At 49.5% G+C, this 21,268-nt stretch overlaps 3 protein-coding genes across 3 annotated transcripts; 2 read left to right on the plus strand and 1 right to left on the minus strand.

Annotated features, from left to right (window-relative positions):
- Nucleotides 1-3,203: 3,203 nt before the first annotated feature.
- CMA1 (chymase 1) lies at nucleotides 3,204-6,470 on the plus strand. Its single transcript, XM_049768211.1, has 5 exons — nucleotides 3,204-3,261; nucleotides 4,261-4,411; nucleotides 5,276-5,411; nucleotides 5,578-5,832; nucleotides 6,148-6,470. Exons 1-5 carry the CDS (start codon nucleotides 3,204-3,206, stop codon nucleotides 6,289-6,291), a joined length of 744 nt encoding a protein of 247 aa, XP_049624168.1. The 3' UTR covers nucleotides 6,292-6,470.
- A 619-nt stretch (nucleotides 6,471-7,089) lies between these two features.
- SDR39U1 (short chain dehydrogenase/reductase family 39U member 1) lies at nucleotides 7,090-9,741 on the plus strand. Its single transcript, XM_049768210.1, has 6 exons — nucleotides 7,090-7,205; nucleotides 7,481-7,587; nucleotides 7,684-7,766; nucleotides 7,989-8,110; nucleotides 8,786-8,929; nucleotides 9,193-9,741. The coding sequence occupies exons 1-6, from the start codon at nucleotides 7,190-7,192 to the stop codon at nucleotides 9,603-9,605; spliced, it is 885 nt and encodes a 294-aa protein (XP_049624167.1). The 5' UTR covers nucleotides 7,090-7,189; the 3' UTR covers nucleotides 9,606-9,741.
- A 2,217-nt stretch (nucleotides 9,742-11,958) lies between these two features.
- On the minus strand, nucleotides 11,959-21,187 carry KHNYN (KH and NYN domain containing). Its single transcript, XM_049768204.1, has 8 exons — nucleotides 21,074-21,187; nucleotides 20,357-20,577; nucleotides 17,702-18,783; nucleotides 17,433-17,563; nucleotides 17,253-17,349; nucleotides 13,945-14,052; nucleotides 13,656-13,757; nucleotides 11,959-12,806 (listed from the first exon to the last, which is right to left on the minus strand). Exons 2-8 carry the CDS (start codon nucleotides 20,555-20,557, stop codon nucleotides 12,557-12,559), a joined length of 1,971 nt encoding a protein of 656 aa, XP_049624161.1. The 5' UTR covers nucleotides 20,558-20,577; nucleotides 21,074-21,187; the 3' UTR covers nucleotides 11,959-12,556.
- Nucleotides 21,188-21,268: the final 81 nt, after the last annotated feature.

A 21,268-nucleotide genomic window follows, 5' to 3' on the forward strand; every position in this document is an offset into this window, starting at 1 on the left:
CCAGGGAGCAAACCCGGGTTTGTCCGGATCAGCAGTGTGCGAGGCAAATGCCCTACCGCTGTGCTATCACTCCAGCCCCTAAAATCAAAACTATTTTAAAGCCATTCCAAGTCTTTCTTCTTATTTTATGGATGCACTAACCAAAGCTGAGGAATTAAAGAACTTTCCATAATGTTAGAAGTAGAATTCAAGCTTGTCTCATCTAAATGTAAAGCCAACTGAATACTTTGAAGATTAAAGTGAATAATAACTCCCACAGCTAATATTATAATATGCAATACTTCTGCAATATTTGACTAAACAGTCATTGTCATCATTAAAATGCCCACACTATTTCTTTTTGATGGCAAAGCAGAAAATGTCCTTTGTTTGAATCCAGAAAACTTATTCATGAAAAAAAGCCTTGATAGTTTTAGCCATAAGACTAAAATATAATACCTACTTCACAGTCTTTGGTGGAGAGGCACACATCCAGAAGGTACTCAGGGCTTACGCCTGGCTCTGTGCCCAAGGATCACTCTGGGTGGGACTCAGAGGACCACACGAGGTGCCATGAATCCAATCCAAATCAATTGTGTGCAAAGCAAGCACCCTATCAACTGTATACAAGCCCTCCTACTCTCCAGTGTTATGAAAATAATAATGTACCTAAAAATTGTGACCAAAAGCCACTTGCAAAAAAAAACACAGATCTCCATCTAACACCATGCACCAAGGTCAAATGCAGATGATATTAGATCCTAAACCATAAGGTATATAGAACAACACATAGGTAAAACACTCCATGGCATTGAGACTAAAGGCATCTTCAAGGAAGAAAGAGCACTCTCCAAACAAGTGGAAGTGGAGATAAACAGATGGGAATATGTTAAGCTAAGAAGCTTCTGCACCTCAAAGGAAATAATGTCTAGGATACAAAAGCCACCCACAAAATGAGAGAAGCCATTCACCCAATATCCATTAGATAAGGGGCTAATATCTAAGATATACAAGTTACAGACAAAACTTTACAAGAAAAAAACATCTAACCCTATCAAAAAATGAGGAGAAGAAATGAACAGTTTCTCAAAGAAATGGCCAAAAGGCACATGAAAAAAATGTTCCACATCACTAGTCATCAGGGAAATGCAAATCAAATCAACAATTAGGTACCATCTCACACCACAGATACTGGCACACACACAAAGAACAAGAACAATCAGTGCTGGCAGGTATGTGGGGACAAAGGAACTCTCATTTTCACTGCTGGTGGAAATACTGTCTAGTCCAGCCCTTATGGAAAACAATAGGGGGATTCCTCAAATAACTGGAAATTGAACTCCCATATGAATTGAACTCCCATGTGATCCATTTCTACCACTCCTAGGGATATACCCTAAAAACACAAAAATACAATTCAAAAATGCCTTCCTCACACCTATATTTATTGCAACTTTATTTACAATAGCCAGAATCTGGAAACAGCCCAGATGCACTTCAACAGAAGAAGTTCTATTTCATTTTGTCCATTTCATAATGAAATGTGAGCACATAAGAATAATTATTTGCTTTTTGGGGCCAGAGAGATAGCATGGAGGTAGGGTGTTTGCCTTGCTTGCAGAAGGATGGTGGTTCAAATCCCGGCATCCCATATGGTTCCCCTGAGTCTGCCGGGGGTGATTTCTGAGCATAGAGGTACATATTCACAATGAAATATTATGCCGTCGGGTAAGATGAAGTCATGAAATTTTCCTACACATGGATGTACATGGAATCTGTTATGCTGAGTGAAACAAGTCAGAGACAGACAGACAGACAGACAGACAGACAGACAGAATAGTCTCACTCATTTATGAGTTTTAAGAAAAATAAAATACATTACTGAAATAATTTCCAGAGTTTAGGTCCAGAAGAACCAACTCACGATATGAAGCTCACCACAGAGTGGTGAGTGCAGTTAGAGAAATAACTACACTGAGAACTATAATAACAATGTCAATGACTTAGGGAAGGAAGGGAATGGAGGAGGGAGAAAGGGGAAACGGTGATGAGAATGTTGTACTGGTGAAGGGGGGTATTCTTTTTATGACTGAAACTCAACTACAATCATGTTTGTAATCACAGTGTTTAAATAACGATATTACTTATTTTAAAAAAACAGAACCATAGAACATGAAAAAAAGTGACCAAAATGATAAATAAAAAGGCTCTCAAAATATGCTAATCCACCTGTTCTTATGGTAATGGAATAAAATTATATCAGAGGGTACATCCCTGTCCACATCTTTTCTGTTTGGATCTTTCTGTCAATGACCTAAACACAGATCCAGATAAGCACTTTTCAAAAAGCAAGTAATCATTCTTTATTTTTGGCAGCGCTCAAGGGTTACTCCTGGCTCTATGCTCAGAAATCACCCCCAGAAGGCTCGGGGGACCAAAGGGGATGCCGGGATTCGAACCATCATCCTTCTGCACGCAAGGCAAATGCCCTACCTCCATGCTATCTCTCTGGCCCCAAAAAGCAAGTAATTATTCTTATGTGCTCACATTTCATTATGAAATGAACAAAATGAAATAGAATTTATTGGAGAGCATTACACATGAAAATAAATATGCTTCATTGAAACTTTTGCTTAATTTGTTTATATTTGGACTCATGTAAATTCATTGGGTCATTTGCAAAATGCATTTTCTACTGTGGCCATAACCATAAAACTGCATAAAACTCCTTCTGGAGTTAAGCACTGGCCTTGCATATAGCAACTCTTAATTGGTCTTCAGCACCACATATGGTCCCTAGAAACACCAAGAGACATTCATGAGCACAGAACCAAGGAGTAGCCCCAGACAACCATTGGGTGTGACCCAAATGCCCACCCACCCCTACATACATACACACATAGACAAAAGTATACTTGGCTATAGTGTTCAGAGTAAGGAACATTGACCTTCCAATGGAGGTCTTTGGAGAAATGCCTGAGACATGTTCATTCCACCTTCTGCCCAGATAAGCATCAGGGAATTCAGACTATAATTTCAACTGTAGTAAAGCAGAGAGAAAATCTGAGGAAGTTTCTAATTCTAACAAAGATAACCAGTTTAGAAGAAGAGGACTGACCATGCAGTTCCTGTGGTTACTAGCCCTGCCCTCACTGACTGGCAGCTATAAAACTCATGACTGGAAAAGAGAAGCTTCACCTGCCAGGGGCAGCCTCACTGGAAAGATGCAGACTTTTCCTCTTGCCTTGCTCATCTTTCTCCTGTGTGCCCAAGCTGAAGCTGGTGAGTCTCTGGGTGTCCTTCTATGAACTGCAGGCTCTTATCCCAAAGCAAAGCTTAGTAGGAATACAGTTAATGCTCAAATTGGGTCCTGGAATGCTTCTTGAGAGCCAGATTTAAGTCTTTATTCAGATATGCCCATACTTTCTCTATATCCTTGGCAGTTGCTAGGAACATGGTATCCCATGCTGAGTCTGGGAAAGACTCAACAGGCAGAAGAAGGAGTCATATCTTCTTGGGTATAAAGATGTATGTGAGGATGTCTGTAGAGCACTGTGCTCTCCCATCTCCTGAGCTTTGGGAATACACATACTTAAGTAATTGAGCCCTCTGTGACCCTGTTCATGAGCTGTGAGAAGGTCAAAGACCCTGGAGGGACAGTTGTGCCTGAGAGGGAGGTGGAGACAGGCCCAGGAATGGGGAGAACTCCAGGAGAGGCAATGTTTATAGCATCTGAGGCATTTTGGCTATTGTACCTGGAGGAGTAAATTAGAATTTATTGGGAGGAGGGATTCAGGTGGAAAGCAATTACTAGAGACATCTGAGAAAGGAGAAGTGAAAGTTTCTAAAGAAACCTCTCCCAGAGGTCAGAACTATAGTACAGAGAATAGGGCACTTGCCTTTTGCACACAATTGATCCAGGTTTCATCCTTAGTATCCCAGATGGTCCCTGAGCCCTTCCAGAAACAACTCTTTAGCACAGAGACAGGAGTAAGCCCTAAAACCCTGTGGGTGTGATAAAAAAAAAAAAGAAATGAAGTCAGGGCCAGAGCAATACTACAGCATGTAGAATGCTTGCTTAGTATGTGACTGACCCACATTCAATCCCCAGACCCACAAATGGTCCCCCAAGCCCAGCTAGAAATGATCCCTAAGCATAAGCTCAGAAATTATCCCTGAACACTGCTAAGTGTTCTAACCACCACCACCAATAAATAAACAAACAAGCAAACAAACACCTTGCACAGCTTTCATACTGCAGGCCCTAACCCTCTTTTCTAGGGGAGATCATCGGGGGCACAGAATGCAGGCCACATTCCCGCCCTTACATGGCCTTCCTGCACATTGTCACTGCTGAGGGTTACGAGGGATCTTGTGGTGGCTTCCTGATAAGACGAAACTTTGTGCTGACAGCTGCACACTGTGCTGGGAGGTGAGATAGAGTCCATCCTTCTCCTCATGGAAACAGCTGAGCTGGCAACCAGTGATCCCCTCTTGATGAGTCCAAGTCCCTCACAAGTGATGTAAGGTTTGGGGATAAGGTGACTGGTCTTGCACTGAATAGGTGACCCGGCTCCAACCTGTTCTTGGGAGCTCAGGTCCCCTCTCAAAGGAAACAAAGACTGACCAAGACTCTCTCTCAAAGCCTTGTTCCTATCCCAACCAATAAGATGAGGAATTCATTCTTCAGGGTCCCACCCAGTTTTCTGAGCCCTTTGCAAGAACACAAGCCTAAGTTTAATTCTCAGAGAAATGAGCCCATCTACAGGGGGGCAGAAAACACATTCCAGGCCAGAAGATAGCACAGCGGTAAGGCGTTTGCTTTGCATGCAGCCAACACAGGACGGACCCCAATTTAAATCCCAGCATCCCATATGGCTCTCGAGCCTGCCAGGAGCGACTTCTGAGTGCAGAGCCAGGAGTAACTCCTGAGCACCACCAAGTGTGATCCAAAAACCAAAAAAAAAAAAAAAAAAAAAAGAAACCATGTTCCACCAGGGATCCCAACACTTCCCCTTTCTTTCTGTTCTGTTGCTAGAGATTACTAGGCCTTTCTAGGACTCTGGGGATCAGGAACTAGGGAGATCCTTCCCTGGGTCTTCCCTAACCTTTGCTCAAGTCCCAATGGCAACACTCTGAGAAAGTCCTTCTCTGAGCAAAAACCTGAGCCCACCACCAGCAAATGACACAAATGACCCAAGAAAGGAAGGGTGGAGCTTGTAATAACTGAAAAAAGGGGCATGTCTGAGGAGAAAACAACCTGTTGCTCTTTGTCCTTCTTTCTTCCTCACAACAGTTCCATAACAGTCACCTTGGGAGCCCATAATGTAAAGAAAAAAGAAGACACGCAGCAAAAAATTGAGGTCGCAGAGCAGTTCATCCACCCCAAATATAATGAATTCACTATTCGCAATGACATCATGCTACTAAAGGTGACAATTCTCCCTTTGTTTTTCCTATTTTCTGTTCTCTTGGGCCTCTTCTGCAGATCTCTTTTGCCCTAAAACTTTCCCAGCCCACCACCCTGTCCCTCCCCAGTAGTTTCCCACTGTCTCCCCACCTATTTCCAGTGCAAACAGCCCCTCATTTCCTTTACAGCTGAAGGAAAAAGCCAACCTAACTCTGGCTGTAGGGACACTTCCCCTTCCATCTCAGCTCAACTTCATCCCACCAGGGAAGATGTGCCGGGTGACTGGCTGGGGACTAACATCACTGCATGGGGACATTTCCAACACTCTGCAAGAGGTAAAACAGAGGCTTATGGACCCCCAGGCCTGCGAACGCTACAACAATTTCAATCACAATCTCCAGCTGTGTGTGGGCAGCCCCAGGAAGACCAAGTCAGCATATAAGGTGATCTTCAGGTTGGGACTCCTCTCCACACATCACTTTAGGGATCCCACATCTTCTCCTGGAAGGAAATGAATAGGAAGAAGGGCTGTAGTTGACAGGTGTAAGCCCAGGGGACTGAGGAACCTAGCCTTGACCCTCTTGTGATTCTTTCTCCCACGGTCCCATGTCATCCCTATCTCTTCCAGGCCACTGGGGACAGGAAGCAAAGGGAACAAGGAGCATTAGATGGAGACAGAGAACCCCTGAGATCCACGGGATGGGCAGCATTAAATGTCATTCCTGACCTATTTTTTCTCTCTCACCCCCAATACATAGGGAGACTCGGGGGGCCCTCTTCTGTGTGCTGGGGTGGCTCAAGGCATTGTGTCCTATGGCCGATTTGATGCCAAACCCCCTGCAGTCTTCACCCGGATCTCCCATTACCGGCCCTGGATTGATAAGGTCCTGAAGGAGAATTGAGTGTGTGCCCTGGGTCAGCCAGAGAAGAAATCTGGAACCAGACCTGAGAAGGCTTCATGGGCAGCCAATGCTCAAGTTGCCTCCAGTTCCCACTGAACTTCTGCCCCATCCCAAAGCCTCAGAAAGTTTCGACCTACTTGAGACTATCATCTCAATAAAGAACAAACTACCAGACTTCAGTTGGTGTCTCTTCTCTAATCTCTTCCACCAGCGCAGCTTTGAAAGTGTGTGTGTGTGTGTGTGTGTGTGTGTGTGTGTGTGTGTGTGTGTGTGTGTGTGTAATAAAAAGGAACATGTTTAAATGCCAGCAAGTATAGAACAAAACAATAATAAAAAATTTAAACAGGGCATTGTTTGAGTTGCTTGGATTTAGAGTGTTGAGTAACTTTGGGTCTGAGGTGTTGAGTAGCTAGGGTTTGGGTCTTTGAGTAGCTTGAGCTGGGGGTGTCGTTTCTTCTGTTTAGGGGACGGACATGTAAGTGCTGGGAGTCCATGCTATGACTCCCTCCAATCCGTTGAGCCACTGCACCCCGACCTATAACAGTAGCTTCAAACTTCCAAGACCTTTTTCTGCCCTAAATCCGTCATTGCTCCGCCTCCTTCCCGCCTTTTTCCCACCCCCTCAGCTAGCTCCGAGCTCGCAGACCCACCCACAGACCGTTTCCGCCCCCACTTCAAGCCAGGCCCGGAAACGCGCGTCCTTTTCTAGGATTTCTTCCGGGTCGCAAGGCAGAGCCACGCCCAATCCCAATTGGGGCCGCCTCGCCCCGGGAGCGTAAAACACAAAGAACGCATGCGCAGAGCGGTGGACGTGACGCCTAACAAACCAGGGGGCGGAGCAGCGGAGGGAAGCTGGAGACATCTCTTCCGCATGCGCATCAGGCCCTGATCGCTCGCAATGCGGGTGCTTGTGGGTGAGGGAGGCTGAAAGGGGAGGTCGAGAGGCGGGTTCCTTAGGAAGTTCATTGAACTTGGGGCTGAGATGTGGGAGGCGGTTTGGAAGGGAGATGCTCGGTCCCGTACACGAGCAAGCTGCGCTTGACCTTTGCAATTTGCACAGCAGGAGCCGAACGTTCGCCCTGCAGCCCTGTGACCCGTGTCACCTCTGCATGGGACAAATGTTAGTTGCATGGGATGGCTCCAAAGCAAGATGGCCCGGGAGGATAAACACCCCCTATTTTCCCACCAGGGGGCGGCACGGGCTTCGTGGGGACAGCCCTCACGCAGCTCCTGAAAGCCCGGGGCCACGAGGTGACGCTGGTCTCCCGAAAACCGGGACCGGGTCGCATCACGTGGGTAAGTGGAACCCCAGGAGCTGGAGCTGGGGCGGAGAGGGGTGTCTTGCTTGCTGTGGGCCTTCTCGAGCACTGTGCCCTTTCTCCTGTTCCGAAGGAAGAGCTCACCTCCTCTGGGCTGCCCCCCTGCGATGCCGCTGTCAACCTAGCTGGGGAGAACATCCTCAACCCCCTGCGGAGGTCAGACGGGTACCTAGGACCTTGCGAACAGATTTCAGAGCCTGGGGGGGATCCTCATGCCCTTACCTCCGCCCCGCAGGTTGACCTTGGGATGCCCAAAAGGCCCAGCCTTGTCCTTGGGCAGCAGAGATGCCACAAAGCAGTGGTTTTAAAATGCATGGAGAAAGAGGGACATGTGTCTGGTGTGTTCAGTGTTTATGCTCCATCCCCTTCCTACTGCAGGTGGAATGAAGCCTTCCAAAAAGAAGTTCTCAACAGCCGCCTGACGACCACCCAGATTCTGACTCAGGCCATTACCAAGGCCCAGCAGCCGCCCCAGGCCTGGGTCTTGGTGACAGGTGTAGGTATGCCAACATCACAGAAATTCCAGTAATGCTCAAAAGCAAGGAAATGCCCACTGAGGGGTAACTGTTTTTTTCTGCCTTCCCCGCTACAGCAGTGCTGTAGAGTATAGGGGCATCCTGGGTCATTCTGGTTTTGCCTGGCTTTTGGATGCTTTCCCACAGAAAGGGAGGCCTGAGAAAAGTGTGTGTGGAGGGGTTTGGGGGGGACATTGCCCAGCAGAATTCCACCTATGCCAAGTGCCTAGCTTTTCACAGCACAATTTTGTAGGAATAGAGTTCCAGGTTCTCCTATTTTCTTCTGAGAACCAAATAATTGCCACCCCACTGTACATCTGCCACCATTGTAAGCGACCCATGTTTCATTATTTAATCCTCATGAAAGCCAGTGAGGTAGATACTGCTATTGTCTCCATTTGAAAATGGTAGAGATTCTGCACAGAGAGGTCACAGAACCTGCCAAAATCAGTTCATCATTGATGGAAAAGGTGAACACTTGGGTAACCTGGTACCCAAATCTTCGGTCATAACCTCATTCTCCTAGCATAGGACCATACCTAAGTGCTCCTCCAAGGAAGGCACAGATCACCTCACTGGAAATTTCACTGGCACAGTTTTCCAATGACAAGGGTAAGGCCAGGCCCAGGGCAGCTGAACAAACAAGGCTGTTCCCCACAGCTTACTACCAGCCCAGCCTGACTGCAGAGTACGATGAGGACAGCCCGGGAGGGAATTTTGACTTTTTCTCAAACCTCGTCACCAAATGGGAAGCTGCAGCCAGGCTTCCTGGAAATGCTACGCGCCAAGTCGTGGTGCGCTCAGGTGAGAATCAGTGACTGGAACTAAGACCAGCATGAGTGAACCATCATCTCTAGCTAGCGGCTGAGAGGATCAGGATAGCTGAGCTTATGAGAAGTAGGGGGTGCCACAACTTCTGGCCAGATGGGAGACTGGGACATCCCTGAGAACCTCCCCTGAGCTCTGGTACAGAACTTAGGTGGGGGAGAGATTGAAGGAGAAGAAAAGGATCCAGTAGGGCAATCTCTGGGTTGAGAGACCTCTACCATTCATCTCTCCCACCCTAGGGGTTGTCCTGGGCCGAGGTGGTGGTGCCATTAGTCACATGCTGCTACCCTTCCGCCTGGGCCTGGGGGGACCCATTGGCTCTGGCCAGCAGTTCTTCCCCTGGATTCACATCGGGGATTTGGCTGGAATCCTGACCCTTGCCCTGGAAGCAAACCACGTGCAGGGAGTCCTCAACGGAGTAGCCCCAGCGTCTACCACTACCAATGCTGAGTTTGCCCAGTCCTTGGGAGCCGTGCTGGGACGCCCAGCCTTCATCCCTCTCCCTAGCCCTGTGGTGCAAGCCGTGTTTGGGAAAGATCGGGCCATCATGCTTCTGGAGGGCCAGAAAGTGGTTCCTCGGCGGACACTGGCTTCGGGCTATAAGTATTCCTTCCCTGAACTCAGAGCTGCCTTGCAGGAAATTGTAGCCTAAGAGGAGACTCTGCACTGGATGGAGTAAGGGAGGCTCCTTCCTCTGCTGAAGCCACCTGGTTAGAGCCTGAATAAATCTCTGGTACTATTGTACTAGTGACCTGAAAGTCTCAGCTTTTTAGAAACACCTCTGCCCCAAACCCTACTCCCAGTTTCTTCACTGAGACTGCCCCCGTCTCAGGGTCACTTTCAGATGAGTTAAAGCCTTAACCTCTTCCACTCCTCGTAAAAGAATCTCCAGGCTTGGTTTCCCTCCATGTCTGTTTCCCTCCATGTCTGCTCCTACTCGCTTCTCTGTGTACTGTGGAGAATTCCCTTCCCTGTAGTAGGAGCAATAAAAGTCAGTTACTTCTCTAACTCTGGCTCTTCTCTTTGGCCAAGATCCTCTGAGATTTATTTCGAGGAATGCTGCCCTCTACTACTCTTTCCCCTACATGGGGTTCTGAAAGTTATACTGGGCAATATCTCCCTTTGCTTCATCACCCCAAAAGATGGAAATAAATGAGGGGGGGAGGGTTCCACAAAGTTCTGATGAAAGAAACTGGGAGACAAAGGCAAGGCGGCAGCCCTATGTCCTTGCTTGTCCAAAGTCATATAGAAAGGGATAGAAGGAGGAGGCCCCATGTGCCCCTTCCGTCCACCCCTGAATCTTGAGTCAGAAAAGTATCAGACTTTAGCACTATTCCTCATCTCCCAACAGACAAGCCAGATGCCTAAGAAGCCTCCTGCTCTGAACTGGCCCTGGTTACTGTCAGCCAGGATCCAGCACTCCAAGGCAGAACATAATCCACCTACTGTATCCCCACTGGCCTTGAGAACAAAAGGAGCAGGGAACTTATAAACCACCCTGAGGAATCACATGCTGAGTATTCTTCCAAGACCCTTTCCCCATTTATCTACCCTGCTTTCAATCCCATAATGACCAGTAGTTCTCCTAGACCCTCAATGGCAAACCTATGGCACACGTGCCAGCGGTGGCACACAAAGGCCTTGTAGCTGGCACGAGGAAAGGTCCACAATTAAAAGATATGCCGAGGTGGGAGGCGAGTGTACCGGTGTCTGCTTTGCAGCTCACCTGGCAACAGGGCCAGACTGGCCCTTGGGAGGACTGGTCATTGTGTGGCAGTTTGGGCACTCGGGCTCAAAAAGGTTAGCCATCACTGCCCTAGACCCCCAATGTGAGTTGTAATATGTATTTGGAGGGTAAGAGGGGGTGTCTCAATCTGTCATCTCCTTATTTGGCCTGTCCTCAGCCCAGCTCAGTTTAACCCACTGCTCAGTGCCATCCGTGAAAAGGATCCTCTCCTGCTTGTCAGGCCAACTGCTGGAGTGGCCATATCCTACTTCCAATGCTGCACAGGTCACCTGGGCAGAGACTGAAAAGGGTAATGTGTCCTGGGCACCTGACCCACTCCGTCAAGGTTCAGACTCTTAGAGCAGATTAACTCCAGGATTACTGTTAGGAAGTTACTGTCCCAAAGACAAGTCAGAATGCTTGGTGCTACTTAAAAGGAAGGATTTCTAATATCACCCAATGGGTGGGTGTGTAGAAACTAATGAACTAATAATAACCAAACACAGTTCTCTCTGCAGATGAGAGTCCATGACCTGTAGTATATGGTGTCCGGAACTAATAGCTGTTAGTCTGGGAGTTGGCCAGCCAATGACTTATATGCCTGAGTTTTTATTTTCCAGATAACTGGTTCATTGCAGTACATCTCTCAACCCTCCCATCCCCATTCACACACAGCAGAAGAGGGTCTCAATTTATGCATCAGCGGTGTCCCATAGAGGAAATGCTAGGGTTAGGTCACATTGATATCACTGCAGAGCATGGTTTCATGGGTTTGACAAAGACTCAGCACACAAACCAACAAGCGCATTTAAGCAGGGACTTTCAGACCCTTCATCTGTAAACATGTGAGTGCGATAGGAAAGCTGCCATTGGTAGGAACCCTGAGAGTATTTTGGTAATACAAATAGTCACCCTTAACTGACTATTTCATATATGTGGATCTGGGAGGTGGCCCCAGTGGGCCGCAGCCATGACAGGGCACATTAAAATGAGGATTATACTGAGGATATATGCAGCCACGATAGGGCATGAGGATGCAGCATTAAAATCTTGGTACAGGCCCTGGGAACTGAAGCCCACTGGTTTTCTGGAAGCAAGGTTTGGGTTTGGGAGTCGGTGCAGCCACAGACAGATACACCTGAGACAGGTCTATTTACCTCTCTTCCAACAAGCTTCCCTCCATGCTCTCCATGTCTCCTCCCAACAGATGAACATACTCCTAACCTTGACACAGAAAAGCAGGCCATACAACTCAGTCAAGGTCCGTGACAGGCAGGTAGAGTGAAGACCAGAAGCCAAGTCTCCTTCCACCTTTACCACCATCAGCCACCTCAGGTCCCGGGATGCCAACCATTCAGGGCGTAAGCCTGCCCAGCCTATTCCAAGAACTCTGGCTAAGGCCTTGATGCAGTCAAGCCACAGCCAGCAGGAAGAAAGGTTCAGTACCCACTGCCCACCTTGCCTCCATCCCACTTAGCATGAAAGAGCACCCAGTCTTAATCTCCAGGGTCTGGTCTTTCTGACAGCCCCAATGAACCATCCCCATAGAAAAGCCCATGCAGAGGCAAGGTGGGGAGATAAGCTCAGTAGCGCCTCCTGTGAGCTAGGAGAGGCCCTGCCTGAAGAGGACATGAGGTCCCTTTAAGGAGCCCTGATCCCAGGACTGAGCCTGAGTGTCCCACATCTATGCATTCTCCTGTGCAGCATAGTGTGGGGAAAGTGAACAGACAGGGTGAGGGCTTCAGAACCATTGTCTCAGAGTCAGGACCAGGCAAAGCATTTCTCAGCCAGGCCAGGGTGCTCCTCAGGCAAACCATCAGTCAGAGCCATTGTGGGTATGGTCCAGTGGCACAGGGCAGGACCAGTACAGGGGGTGTTCAGAAATTAAGACTGAGCAGTGCCTCAGAGAGCTGGTTGATGTCCCGACAATAGGGCTCCCGCTGCAGGACGAAGTCCACCTTGTGATCCTGGCCCAAAAACACCTCCAACAGCAGCCTCCTGAGCCGCTCAGTCTCCCGGTTCTTCCGGATGCCACCATTGCCTTTTACCTCTTCTTTCTCCTGCCACTGAGGACCATGTTCTGTTTTGCTCCTGGAAGGATTCTGAGCCTTAGCAGACTTCTGCTTCCTGGGAAGAAGCAGGGAGAACAGAAAAAGTTGATGAGCAAGGGGAAAGGTCAGAAGGCATTGAGGTACCTGGGAGCAGCAATCCAGTAGTCCCCCACACTGACCTCTGGGTGGCACTGTCAACCCACTTATCTTATTTTTGTTTTGGGGCCACAAACAGCAGCACACGGGGATCCCTTCTGGTGGCGCTTGGGGAAGCATAAGGGTATAGAACCAGGGCAGCATATATCAAACACAGCTCAAACGCGTACAGGGTAAACACCCTGTTCCAGAACTGTCACTCTAGCCCTCCAGCCCACTTCTGAAAGCGAAAAGTCGAAATTCCCTGGAATCAAGAAAAGTGTTGCTGCCCATAGGGACCTGGTTCTAGTCTAATAAATGAAATCACTCAGCGATGCAATGTAGTGTCCCAACAACAACTGGTTTTACGTAAAAGTAACCAATTCCCACATGATTCCATCAGACATAATGAGTAGAGGAAATAGGAACTTTCCTAGCCACCAGCATGTCCTGACAGGACTTGCTGGCCAGAGGTAAAAGTTATGCCCAAGGGGAGCCGGAGATATAGCATGGAGGTAGTGCATGCAGAAGGATGATGGTTCGAATCCCGGTATCCCATATGGTCCCCGAGCCTGCCAGGAGCGATTTCTAAGCGTAGAGCCAAGAGGAACCTCCGAGCGCCACTGGGTATAACCCTTCCCCCCCCCAAAAAAAAAAGTTATGCCCAAGGCAGTTGGAAGTAGGAGTTAAAGCTGACCGAGGCTTGTCACCATTTCCCTAAATGTTCAGGTCCACAGGGCTCCTTGGGTGAGAGCCAGGACTTCTGCCTTATAAGAGTGTGGCCCATTACCTGACTGGCTTCTTCAGGAAATCCTCCAGGGTGGGGCCATTTCGCCCTAAGGGGTCATCAGGGACCATGAAGAGATTGCCCACGAAAGTGAAGGGCAGCAGGCTAGACGGGCACAAGAGAATGTGTTGTCATGGGCAGAGCCCCAGCCCTCTTCCCAGGCTGCCGAGAATGCTGCCACCAGAAACTGCCCACTACCATCCCTCAGGACCACATCAACCCCTTCCCAGGGTCCTAGAGCTGGTGGCAGGCAGAGCCAGGTACAAAGAAGGATGCTCAAAGACATCCTCACCGCTCTCTGATGATCGCCATCCACTTGTCAGACTCCTCTGCCAGGTCCCGGAACTGGTCATTGGAGACAATGATGCCATTGGTCTCTTCAGCCAGCTTCACCATGAATCTGTTGCAAAAGTATGGCAGCCATACTGGGAGGCTCGAGACCCCAACCCCAGAGGATGTCTCTACCACTGGCATTTTCGCTGGGGATTGGGAGGCCCACACCTCCAGACCCAGCCACCAATTAAGTGATTGGATTCAGATGCCATGTGTTAGAGAACAAAGACAAAGCCCCACATTTTCTCACAGCATCCCCTCACACACCACTATCCCCTCCATTTAATACTGTGATCTGTTGGCAGCAGAGGACAATCTAGCTCTGTCTTCTTTCACCCTACTCCAGCAACCAGTCAGAAATCTACCATGTTCTTCCTTCCAAGTCTTCCACATGAATCCTTTCCTTTCCACTCCCACCATTGCCATCTTAGTTATTTGGCTATTACAGTTGCTTTGCCTCCCAGTAAGTAGGTCCCCTGGCCCCAGCCATCAACCACACTCCTGCGAGAGTCTGCTCTTCCCCTACACACTTCCATTCTTGCTCTTCCTCTACAGAATAAAGTGCACAGCCTTTAGTCTTTAGCCTGGAAGTTTTCTAGAATCCAGCTCCAACTATCCTAATGACCTTATTTCTCCCCTTGTTCCCTAATAAACTCTCAACTCCTGCCAAAACCAATGATCAGCTGACACTGTTGTCTAAACAAGCCTTGTACTGTCTGGTTTCCAGATTTCTCCAGCTGGACATGGCTGCCACACCCGATGGACAAAATGACTAGAAAAACTTCTGAAAAGATGCTTGGGGCCCATTTCAGTCATACTCATTCCACAGAACAAGCAAGTCTATAAGACAGGGGTTGAGCTTTTTTTTCAAATAGGTTTAAAAACTAAGTTTAAAAAACTTGACTCACTGGCCCATGTCCCTCTCAGTCAACAAAAAACTAACACATGCTTCCCTTCTCACTACACCCTAGGCACAAGTGGCAGCTCCCTTTCTCTGAAGTTTCTGAAGAGTTTGATTTATAGGTTTTTTGGCTTTTGAAGTCAAGAACCAGATCCTCCCCAATTCCCAGCATTCCTGCTACCATTCAGCCACACAGCCCATAGTAAGTGGGTAGCTGGCATTCGCAAGCCAGCATGGTATCTGGTATCAAAGGTAAATGGTTCTCAGGATTAGATGTGAAGGATTCTGGTTGTGAATGTCTGTCTGGGAAACAAATTAAGGTAGTGTGTGTGATTGCATAGCTGTGTGTTTGTGTCTATGTGCTATAGTAGACAAAGGTAATTTCAAGCTGAATATATTTTACTATTGTCACATACTATCATATATTATTCTGCAATGTTCAGTAGGCCTGTGCTTACTAATTGAAACTGTGGAAGTTCAGATACTGAGCTGTCTAACAAACCTATACAACCACACAGACATATGCACTGAAAATCATTACAGGAGTCAGAGACAGAGTTCAAAGGGATAAGTGCAGGTTTTGCTATAGGAGGCCAGGTTTCCATCCCTGCACAGAGCACAGAGCCAGGAGTGCCCCCAGCCATCAATGATTGTACTCAAAAAGTACAATAAATGAATACATAAATAAATGAATAAATGTACAAACAATAAAGTTCCGTACAATCAGGCCAGAGCGATAGCACTGCAGGTAGGGTGGTTGCCTTGCACACAGCTGACCCAGGTTCGATCCCAACATCACATATGGTTCCCCAAGCCTGCCAGGAGAGATTTCTGAACACAGAGCCAGGAGTAACCCCAGAACAACAACAACAACAAAATGCAGTGCAATCAACTTGATCTTTAGTTCTGATTGGTGTCAGTGTTAGTGTGGAAAGAAGGTTCCATAATATCTGAAATCTAAAAAAAAAAAAAGAAAAAAAAGAATAGCATGGAGGTGGTGATAGAATAAATGATCTTTTATAGAATCCTACTTACTTTCTAGAGAGTGAATAAAAGTTAAGTATTTGAAAAGATCAAATGTCTCATCACTATGGTTTGGAAATCAGTCTTACTTGGAACTGAAATTCTAGTAAATATGGAACTTATAGTTGTAAAATGGGGGTGGTAATGACCTTGAAAACTTGTTGACTTCCCACTCCATATATGTATCCTGGGAAGGGAAAGGACCCTGTGCTTTTCATTGAAACCAACTGGCAACTCCAAGTTCACATTTTCCCTTTGCCACTTAGTAACCTTTGCTAGACAGTCTCCGTATCTACCTGCAGGTTAAGAGACAAGACTCCACTACACCCAGTTGGATTCATGAAAGTTAATCAGTGGCACCACCCTCTTGCCTAGCATCCCACTGAGACAGGCATATGTCTGATCTTCAATTCACCAGGAGAATTGAATGAAAAGAAGAGAAGCCTAGAACAGAGAAGTTGCTTAGAAATGGGGCCAGAGCGGTGGTGCAAGCCCATGCTAGCCTAGGACAGACCTCGGCTCTGCACAGCCCCACCCCCACTTCCCCCAAGCCAGGAGCAATTTCTGAACGCATAGCCAGGAGTAACCCCTGAGCATCACCAGTTGTGACCCAAAAACCAAAAAAAAAAAGAAAAAGAAATGGATACAAAGACACAATCAATGAGTCAGTGCACCCTGGGGCTCAAAGACCATCTTAAATTGTAAATCCCCGAGGCATTTGTTTTTCTCTGATACCATTTTGTTTAGTCTTATTGTGTATAAATTCTGACTCTACATCGACTTTTTTGTTTTAGGACTACTCCCAGTGCTGTCCAGGCCCAGTGCTCAGGGATCAATCAGAGAGTCAGGGACCATATGTGGTACCAGGGTTTGAATCCAGGTCAGCTGCATGTACGGTAAGTCATATACATACACTCACTGTTCTATATCTCTGGCCCCATCTGGCCCCTCTCTGGCCCTGCTCACCGTACTATCTCTCTGGCCCCATCTGACTTATTTTGAGCATTTACTCTAGTTTTCTCAGAATGTCAAGGCAATTTCTGTACATGTTTGGACACAGGTTGTAAGAAAGCATTTGTCAGCTCTTGATGTCATCAGCTCTCTCATCTTTTCATTAAACCAGCATTTTCTAGACAATGGGGCACTTTTCTAGACAAGCCTTCATTTCATTTGGCAAATGATTAATGGACAAACACTGTGGTCTCTGGTCTGTATCATCTATCCTGCAAGGCAGGTTCGACCTATCCAATCACACAGGCTGCTGAGTGAGGGAAAGGAGGAAAGGGACTGCTGGCTGTTCCCTCATCTTTGGCAGGCAGAGAATACACAGGAGAGAAAGTTACCTGTCATCATAGGAGGAAATCCTCTTGCCTTCCACGACTCGGGAGGGAGTGAGAGAGAGCAGGCTGAGAGAGTACAGCTTTTGCAGGAAATGCCCCTCTGGAGAAAGGAAGAAACATGGGTGGGCATAATCCTCCAGGGGGAAGCAGAGGATCCTGAAGTCAGGAGGATGCCCAACTTACCTCTGACTTTCGAATCCTTACTGAAGCGCCACTGAGGCACAAACACAGTTATGTCCCGATGACCCCGGTCCCAGAAGTACTGCACAGCAATGGCAATGCCCCGGCTGGAGAAGTAGTGCTGAAGACCATGGCTGTTCGGGGTGGAGGGAAGCAATAAGTATCAGCCACACCAGGGGTGGGGGGAACCATAGTAGGGGCCCCAAGGCCTCCAGTCTCAGCAAGATGAACTTCCTCCCCTCCCCTCTCCCCACTTATAGCCCCACACTCACACCATGGCCACATTGCTGCCATCGATGACAATATGGCGGAGGTTCGGCTGGCCGGGCACATTAGCAAGGCAAAGGGTGAAGGGGCTCTGCAAGGCCTCCTGGAAGCGCTGAGTGCCAGTCACCAAGTTGCTCCCTCTGGTGCCTTTCGAGGGAGATCCCTTAACTGGAAGCCCACTCTGCTGCCTATCTCCCCAGTCCCCTTGGCCCCCTTGGTCTGCAGTATGCCACAGAGGTTCGAGGGCTGGTGAAGGGCTGGTTACTCTGGGAGATGCAGTTTTTTCAGTGTGCAGCCGCTGGCGGACAGAAGGTCCCCGGGGCTGAGCTGCCCTCAGACAGGGCCCAGGGGCACCAGGGGGCTCAGCCTGGACACAGACCGCACCCCCCTCCACGGGCACACCTTCCTTCCCCATGGCCTTCCCTTTCAGGGATAACGCTGAATGGGACCTGAACCCCCCATCCCTCCCCTGGGCCTCTTCCCCACACTGCTCTTTCCAGCCCATGATTCCCTTGATGATCTCCTGGTTCCCTTGCTCCTTCTCCACTGCCCATCCTTCTCGCTGCCCTGGAAGCCCAATGTCCAGAGAATCCCCACTTGCTTTCAGGGGAGCTCTGACTCCTGGGGAGTGAGCACCAAGCACTCCTGGGCTTCCCAGTTCCAAGAAGGGAGAAGCACGGGGTCCCTGCCCCTTGGATGCCTCCTGCGCCAGGCTCAGCAGTTCCTCCTGGACAGCCAGGGGCAGCTGAAGCAAGGCCTCTCTGTGGGCATCTGCCCGTGGCTGAATTAGTGCAGAGAAGTCCCTCAGCACTGCAGCATACTGAGGGGTGTCAGGGGATGGCCCAGGCCAAAGGTCCCAGCTCAGCCGCTCCACCAGCCCCTCCACTCGGCTCTGAACCATGACAAAGGCCTCAGTCAGGCCGCTGACCCTCAGTGAGCCAGGTGCGCCAGGCACCAGGTGGGCAGCTGTGCTCCAGGCCAGGCACTCAAGGAAGAAGCCCTGAGCTCCCAGGAAGATGCAGTGCAGTTCAGGTGGGTAGTAGAGTTCATTCTGCAGCTCTGGGCTGCAGAGGCCCTTGAGGAACTCCTAGAAAGAGACAAAAAGGAAGGGAAACCGCTGGGTCCTAAGGGGCTTGGGAATGCCTCCCTCCTACTACTGTTCTCAGGGCAAAACCATAGACTTACACACACATACCCAAATCCCACCCCCAGTGCCTGGAAAGGGAAGCAAGAAATTCACTTTCCCTTTGTACATATGACTTGGTTCCATTTAAGATACTATTCTAAGAAATTGTTACAAACCTGACTCTCAGAGATTGCGAGTCAATTCTTGAACTACTGGTTCATTTGTATGCACATTCTGGATTTCAACTAACCAAAGTGACAGAGTCCGACTGAATCAACGTGTAAGGGCCAACTATACTCAGGGGTCCTCAGATCAAATTCCCCTCACATCTCAAGGGGCCCTGCAGTTAAACTGGGCAGATTTCTCACCTGTGAGAACTGGTGCACCCACATCCCCACCTCCCCCCCACCCCCCGCTATGTTCAAGGGGCTGCTACGTGTGCACAGATGGTCTGTTTCCATCTTGATCACCCTTATTTACTGAATTCGGGCTCCATGTTCCTTATCTCACCCACTGTAAACTCAAGGTAGTAGATGCTGCTGTTCATGCTGTACAGATAAGGAAACTGAAACCCAGGTCACAAGGACCACAGGGGCGTTGCTGTTCTAGAATCCCAGGCTTAAGTCAGAGGAAGTGATGTAGTTTCCACATTCCACACTCAAATTGTGCACTTCTCCCAAAGGGCAAGGCGGGGGTGCGGACCTGGATGAAATCAGGATCTCAAGAGTGAGAAAGTGAGAGAGAGAGAGAGAGAGAGAGAGAGAGAGAGAGAGAGAGAGAGAGAGAGGAGAGAGAGAGAGGAGAGAGAGAGGAGAGAAAGAAAGAGGGGAGAGAGGAGAGAGAGGAGAGAAAGAAAGAGGGGAGAGAGAGAGGAGAGAGAGGAGAGAAAGAAAGAGGGGAGAGAGAGAGGAGAGAGAGGAGAGAAAGAAAGAGGGGGGAGAGAGAGAGAGAGAGAGAGAGAGAGAGAGAGAGAGAGAGAGAGAGAGTTCCTTCTGGGTGCGTGATCTCCTGGGTCTCTACACTGGATGAATTCACAATCGAGTGGGGGAGAAAGAGAAAGGGAGAGAGAGTATTCCTTCTAGGTGCGTGATCTCCTGGTTGTTTACACAGGAAATGAAACCAAAATCACGATCTGGAGAGAGAGAGAGAGAGAGACAGAGACAGAGAGACTGAAACAGAGAGACTGAGACAGTCACAGAGACAGAGAGTCTGAGACACACAGAGACAGAGACAGAGAGAGTAGTGTGTGTGTTTTCCTTCTAGGTGCGTGATTTTGTGTGTGTGTGTGTGTGTGTGTGTGTATTTTCCTTCTAGGTGCGTGATTGTGTGTGTGTGTGTGTGTGTTTTCCTTCTAGGTGCGTGATTTCCTGAATCTTTACACTAGAAATGGAACCAAAACTCCAAATACAAATAGAGAAAGCAGGTTAAACCTAAGCCCCCCCCCCTCCAACCCCGCCCTCTTCTGCTCAGGAATCCCCTAGAAGGGTCAGGGAGCGGAGTGGAGAGGCGGGCACAGCCTGGATGGCGCATTCACCTTGGCCCTGCCGACGTTCTCCTTGGAACCCTCCAGCTGCAGCCAGATGTGAGGGTTCTCCGGGCAGTCCTTGGGGAGGACGCTCATGCTCACGCGGAAGATGCGCTGCACTTGGGGCTGTTGCTCCCGCACCTTAGCCTCAGCCTCCGCAGACACGGCGAAGCGGTCGGGGGGCGCAAAGGCAGCCCCGTAGGTCGGCATGGCTGCGGGGCCAGCCGGGCCTGCAGGGGGGGAAAGTAGCTGGGGGTCCCTCGTGCGCCCCACTCACGGCCTGAGCGCGGGGCCGACTCCGGCGATCCACAGGTCCCGGCCCCCACGGTGGCCGGGGAGCTCAGCAAGCCCGCAGGCCACCCTCATCTCGGCCGGGGCACGTCGGGGTCTCGGAGCCCCGAGTCCGGCGCCGTCGGTCGGGCACAGCCATCTGGCCTTTCGCCAACGGAGACCCAGCACCGAAAGTTGGGGTGGAGCGAGGGGCCCCCTCCTAGGCCGGAGGGGCGGCCCGGAGCGCACGCGCACGCGCCATCTCCTGGGTGGACTCTGCCTCCTCCGGCGGCCAGACGGCGCCGTGGGGGAAATCCCCGCCCAGGCTAAGATGGGCGGCAGCCCGGGGTCCCAGGGCCACCATTTCCCGCCTCTGGTCCCTCCCACCGGCCCCCACGCACTCAGGCCGCGCGCCCGGTCCCCGGGACCCCTGCGCGCACGGGGCGCCTACCCGACCTCGGTGCAGCGCGCGGGGCCCCGCTCGGCCGGGAGGGTGGGGCCCTCGATCTAGGTTTCTCGCCCAGCGGGACCCCACAAGTCCAGTTGCGTTTGAGTGCCTGGGAGCCTGGAGGTGTATGTTTTGTTGTGTGTGTGTGTTTTTTAAGTCACTTCCTGGCCAGATGCGGGGTGGAGTCGACCGGGCCCCTCCCC

The sequence above is a fragment of the Suncus etruscus genome, chromosome 2, assembly GCF_024139225.1.
Source record: "Suncus etruscus isolate mSunEtr1 chromosome 2, mSunEtr1.pri.cur, whole genome shotgun sequence".
NCBI classification, from domain to species: Eukaryota; Metazoa; Chordata; class Mammalia; order Eulipotyphla; family Soricidae; genus Suncus; species Suncus etruscus.